Raw genomic sequence first — 6,000 nt, 5'->3', positions numbered from 1 at the left:
GGCTCCATTCCCTGGCCCCAGGTAGGGACCAGACCTCCAGCCGCAGTGCTGGGTGCAAGAATGGTCCCTTTCCTTGCACAAGTCCACCACCCCGCCTGCTAGATTAGGGGTCCAGAGGCTTCCCCCTTTCAGGAGAGCACCTGTTCAGCGGCACGTGTTTAAGGACAAGATTTAAGCTCTTTCCAGCTCCAGTTCCTCCCTGCTGTTCGTTCTCCCACTCGGTCCCACCTACAAGCACCCTATGGAGGCTCAAAGGGTGGTTCCTGGGGCAGTTTCCCAGCTCCCATCCTTTTGAACTAAAGAGGGGAGATCAAAAACTATTCCTAAGCGACCCCTGCCCTCTCCCCGAGTGAGACCTCGGACGTGGTAAGCCACTACCCAGGCTCGCCTAAGGTGTGCACACGAAGCGCTCGCGACCCCCTTTACTGTGCTCCCGCCGCGCCTCCCCCACCTCCTCTGAGACATGGCGGAGGACGCGCTCGGCGCCCGGAGCCTGGAGGCGGGGCGCCCGCCGGGTCTCCGCGTCCGCTCCGGCGCACCGGCTGCCGGACCCCGCACGGCATCTCCGCGCCGTTTTCTCGCTCACTCGGGACATCGGGAAGAGTAAAGTGCGGAGATATGGGGCGGGACGAGCGGGGTGTGAAAAAGTGGCTGGAGGCGCCGCGGTGCGCGCCCTGGGGCTGCGGGTGACATCCCGCACCCTGCGCCCCGCACCTCGCTGCCTGCAGGTCCCTGCCCGAGTGGTCCAGCCGCGAGATTCTGCCCGGTGCTCCCACACACCTTTGGAGCCGCTATCCCCCAAACCCGCACCCCGCATCCCGCACCCCGCCCGCACCCTGGCCCCGCCCGGCACGCCCCCGCCACGCCCCCGCCACGCCCCGCCCCTGCTCCTCCCGCGCTGCCCGCGCGCGCCCCGCCTCAGTCCCGCGACCGGCGCCCAGCGCGCAGCGGCGGGGAGTGTCCCGGAGTCGGAGCCCCGACGCTCTGCGCACTCAGTGTCCGCCGCGTCCCGGGAGGACATGGGGGTACCCGGCTGAGCACCCAATCCTGCCGCCGAGACCCGCGCGCCCGAGCCACCGTGCCTCCAGCCACGGCCCCTGCACGCACGGACGATGGCGAAGGCGACGGCCGGCGCCGCGGGGCTGCGGTTCCTGCTGCTGCTGCTGCAGCTGCTCGGCGAAGGTGAGTCCTGCCGGCGGCCGGGGCGAAGTTGGCACCGCGCACCCCGCGTCCCGGCGAACGCCTTCGGAAACATTCTCTTGGAGGCGGGCGACTGGCTGCTGAGTGGCCAGACGAGCGGGTTCGGCCAGGGGCGAACGAGGTGGCGCGGCTGGCAGGGAGCCCCGGGGCCTGGGCAGGTAGGTGGGTGGGTAGGTGGGTCTCGGGCTGGAGCGGGACGCCGAGCGGTCGGGTTTGGCGCCCGCCTGGGCGTCGGTGCCCGGGTCCGGAGAGCGCATCCGCCGGGTCGCGCCCCGCATCTGAAAATGAACCGCTGTAGACCCGGTGGTAGCCGTTTCGGCACAGGTGGGGGAGGCCGGGCGGGGTCGCCCTGCAAAGCCTGCGACTTGCGGGGACTTCTGTGGCTGCACGGATCGCTCGTCTTGCGGTGTCTCCTGGTGCTCCACGTCGGAGCTATTCTCCGGCCGGTTGCTCGCCTGCCGGGTCGCGGGGTGCGGAGGGGGCGCCGCTCCTTTATAACGAGGCGGGGTTCTCCTCTGCGCTGTGGTTGCCGCCCTGGTCTTTAAAATACCGGATTGCCAGGCCGTCTGCTGGAGCGGTTTCCCCGAAGACCGCCGCTCACTCCAGCCCAGCGCGCCCGGCTGAGGGCCCGGGGACCCGCGCCCATTCGGGAGCTCGGCAGGCTCGCCTGCCCGTCACGGGCACTGAAAGCGTGGCCATTGGAACCCTAGGACACTAGCCCCCCATTATGAGCGGCTTGGAGTGGAGTAAGGCGGTGCGCCGCCGCCGTCGGTCCGGGGCTGCTGGAAGCCGCCCAGCTGGTGCAGCCCCGCATTGGATGTGGTTTGGCATCGGATGTGGCTTTGCATTGGATGTGGCTTTTTGCAAAGGCGGTCACGGCCCAGCGCCCAAAACCCTACCAGGGTGAACCCCGGGACTGGGATCTTGAAACCTCAAAGGCCACGATGCCTTTGATGGCCGGTTCTTTCCCGCCCCGACTACTCCCGCCGGCCAGGACTGATGTCCGTTCTGTTTTCCTCCTAGAGAGGAGCCGGGGTCCCTTCCCCCACGGCTTACAAAGGCCGGCCTTTCCCGCTGGCCTTCGGGAACCCAGAGAACGGTAGCCGCGGGTCTCCTGCCTCTGTACTGGGGTCCTGCACAGAACTCTGGGTTCGCAGGCCTGCCCAAGGCTTTGTGTATTTGGAACCGGGGTCCAAAGCCGGAATTCCCGCCCCCGCCCCCCCCCCCCCCCCACACACACACACAGTCCCAGACCCGGCACTTTCCTCCCGAGTAGAGAGATACTGGATTCACAAAGGCTGGGAAGCCAGGCAGGAGGTGGAAGACTGCAGGAGGAAGTCAAAACAAACAAGATGTTCTGAAGCTGCTAATAACTCGGGGTTGCAACTTTGTGGCTAGGGGTATGGAATCAGGTGTGAGCAGGGGACCTGGGGTGGAGAGTCCAGGCTCCCCTTCTCCCTGGCAGCCAGCTGGCAGAGGAGTTCTATTTTCCTATGCCCTTGCATGGCTGAGGTGCCCATGAGGCCATGGGGACTGGGCTTTGGGAGCCAGCCTTCACGATCAGCATGGGTGCAGGTGGCTTTTCTGCACCCAGCCGCATGGAGTTGGGGAGCCAAAGAGGTCTTTGGGAGAGGAAAGGATCCAGGGAAAGGGAGCCCCCAGCCCAGCCGGCCCCTGGATGCCCATGATGCTGGCACTGGTTGTGGAGAAGTGGCACTTGTGAACGCCGGAGCAGCCGTCCCAGAGCTGCTCAGTCTCCCTCTGTCCAATTCCCATCCTTGAGCCTGTCGCCCACCTTCTCTCCCCACTGCCTGAGAGGGGCGCGGCTTGGCCTCGGGGCGCCCTCTGCTGGGTGCTGGACTCCAGTGGACTGCATGGGGTTTTCTTTTTTGGGGGGGGGATAGGGCGGGGCTTGGTCTCTAGAGGTTGGTGGCCCAGCCCTGGGCAGGGCATTCTTTTCCGTGTTGAATGGAGGAAGGGGTGTGAGGAGGCGCCCCCCCATGAAGAAACAGGCTGGGAATGAGTGAAGGTGCAGTCACTGTGCATCTCCCAGGGCACTGAGGCCGGACTCAAGGTCCAGGATACAGCCCTCACCCACCCTCCTCCACACACACACATGCACGCACGCACATGCACACTCCCCATCTGTCGCCGCCCAGCAAGGCTATGGGGAGATGCACGTACCCCAGCCTGTACCCTGTACACATCCATGCAGTCATTGTGTATGCCATGCACATGCCTTCACAAAAGGTATCAGCCCACATCCAGATTCCCTGCACACAACAGGAAACTTTCACCACACCCTACGATTTTTGGGCGCGCACACACACACACACACACACACACACACACACACACACACACACACACACACCAAACTCCTGCCCTTGCACAAGGGTTCACATTCATGAATTGGGGACACATTCCCTCCACCTGGTGTGGCCCTTCACATGCCACCTATATCCAGAGCCAGCCCTTCTTGACACATAGGGAACCCACGTACACATACACACACACACACATACACACACACACACACACACACACACACACACACACCCGGTGCCTACCCTCACCCTCTGCCCTCAAGGTAACCTCCTACCCCTGGGGCAAGGAAGGGGCGGGACCAAGAGCCCCAGGCCCTAGGAGACCCTCCATCTGAAAGATGTTCCTCCCGGAAGAGAATCTGGCAGTTTGCTGTCCAGTGCAACTTCCAGCTGTATCAGGGAGAAAGAGAGTCCCCGCTTCTGGGGCTCCTCCTGCTCATGCCAGGCCAGACCCTCCTTCGGCAAGCTCACTCCGGCCACCTACAGTCCACCCCTGCCCAATTCCTCTCATCTTCCTAGCCTGGTTTCTTTTTTTTTTTTTTTCACTGAATCACCGTGAGATACAGTTACAAAGCTTTCACGTTTGAGTTTCAGTCAAACAATGATCGAACACCCATCCCTCTGCCAGTGCACATTTTCCACCACCAATGACCGCAGTATCCCCTCCATCCTGCCTCTCCCTCTGCCTCTGTGGCAGACAACTTCCCCCATACTTTCTCTACTTTGGGGTGTTATGGTTTGCAATACAGATATTTAGACTAGCCTGATTTCTTAGGTCCCGTTTTGCTCAGCTTCTCTGGCTTGAGGGAAACTCTTGCCCTCTGCCCACAGATGCCAGGACTTTCTCCCTGGGCACTAAAGAAGGGAAACTTGCCCTGGCCTGGCAGACCACTCTGGGCAGTCGGGGGCACTGTAAGGTGAGGCTCCAAGGTGTGCAGCGACTCTGCCCACCTCTTTTCTACTCCTTAGGGCCCCGCCAGTGAAGATGATGCAGGGTCACAGGCCACCTGGGCCCACCTGCTTTCCCCTTCAGCCAGCCTTGGCCTCTGGACTCCCTCCCTTTCCTTCTTTGACTGGACCCAGACTGGCAGGGTCCAGACTACCCAAAAGCAGAGGGGCTGGGCCTGCTGGTGGGCTCCTAAGGGTGGAGCTTGCGGTTGAGCGGAGAACAAATGGGGAAGTTTATCGAGCCCTTTGCTAAATTGCCTTTATTCTGCAAAATTGCTTCAGGGATAGCTAAGTAAATCGCTGTTTCCTTGGTGGTGTGAAGAAAATGGGATATGTCCACCTAATGGGGAGCTAATGGCCTTTTAGCCAGGGGAGGAGAAAACAAATTAAAATTATGGTATCTGTTAAAATGGAGCCTGAGGTGCCAAAGGGGGGAGGGACAAGCCCGGAAGTTGCCACCTCCCCAAAGGTCTGGACCATCTCATTACTGGAGAGACCATGGCTGTTGCCTGGATAAGGTGGACACTGGCAGCGGCCATCCCCTGACCCACTGCTGTCCACACTCCCTGAGGGATGGGATGGTTTGCCCATTTCACAGGTGAGAAACAGAGACCCCCAGCCCCTGTGGGGGTGACTTGGTGACTGCCCAGCCCCGCCCCTCTGGCTTTCAGCAAGTGCCTTCTCTTGTCCATCAGTGGGGTCAGGGTGTGGCAAGAGGGGCATCCTGGGTGAGGCCAAGGAGGGGTCCTGGGAGATGACGGTGGCGGCTCTGAGCCAGCTCCCAGACCTGCCACGTGGCCACATTGGTGCTCTTGGGTCGGATGCAGGGACAGGAGACCCAGGGACTTCTCAGGGGGCACCTGCATTCGTGGATGAGCCCCCAGGCATGCACAGTCACTCTTGTCCCAGAATCTGTGCTCTGCCCATGGCAGGGTGGTGTGTGCACTTATAGTCTGCAGAGGGGTCCCGTGACCTGCAGCTGTTGTGGGTGGGAAAACGGAAGCTTCAGTACCTCAGTACCTCCCTTCAAGCTTCAAGCTGGAGGAGGGTAGAGGGCAGCTTGGCAGGGAGGTGGTGGGGCCCAGGTGGCAGGGGGGCCACTCCCTGGCTCCCTCTCCTGTCCTGACGGCCTATTGTTCTCCTGCACTGTGGAGGGAGGGCTTGGGGGGGGGGGCATGTGCTTAGAGACGCGGAAGCAGGGGTTCCGCTGGCGGCAACGGGGAAGGTGCTGGCCCGCTCACCTCTAGAGCCTCCTGGTTTCCTCTCACCTCTTGCCCAGGCTTTAGGAGATGCATCGCCCCCTCCCCTCTTGGAGCTTTTTTAGGCTCCAGGACACGCAGGAGGCCCTGCAGGAAGGAATCCCACCTGCACCCATCCTGCATCACACCCACCCAACTCCCACCTTGCCCGGCTCTGGCTACCTGGTGTCCTCGATGCCGTGGCTGGCACTCTGGGCTCTCAACCACGTGATCACCATGGGGGCTCTGAGAAGCCCCAGTCCCTGAGAACGGAGGCCGTTGGGTGA

At 62.2% G+C, this 6,000-nt stretch overlaps 1 protein-coding gene across 1 annotated transcript in view; it reads left to right on the top strand.

Annotated features, from left to right (window-relative positions):
- The first annotated feature begins 906 nt into the window (after positions 1-906).
- Positions 907-6,000, top strand: part of RET (ret proto-oncogene) — a 55,441-nt gene continuing 50,347 nt past the window's right edge. Inside the window, exon 1 of the mRNA XM_055119268.1 lies at positions 907-1,182. Within this exon, the coding sequence (XP_054975243.1) occupies positions 1,113-1,182 (70 nt within the window). The 5' untranslated portion in view covers positions 907-1,112. The remainder of the gene's footprint in view (positions 1,183-6,000) is intronic.

The sequence above is a fragment of the Sorex araneus genome, chromosome 11 (genome assembly GCF_027595985.1).
Source record: "Sorex araneus isolate mSorAra2 chromosome 11, mSorAra2.pri, whole genome shotgun sequence".
NCBI lineage: Eukaryota > Metazoa > Chordata > Mammalia > Eulipotyphla > Soricidae > Sorex > Sorex araneus.
The sequence above is the reverse complement of the archived record's forward strand: the minus strand, read 5'-3'. Positions and strand labels throughout refer to the sequence as shown.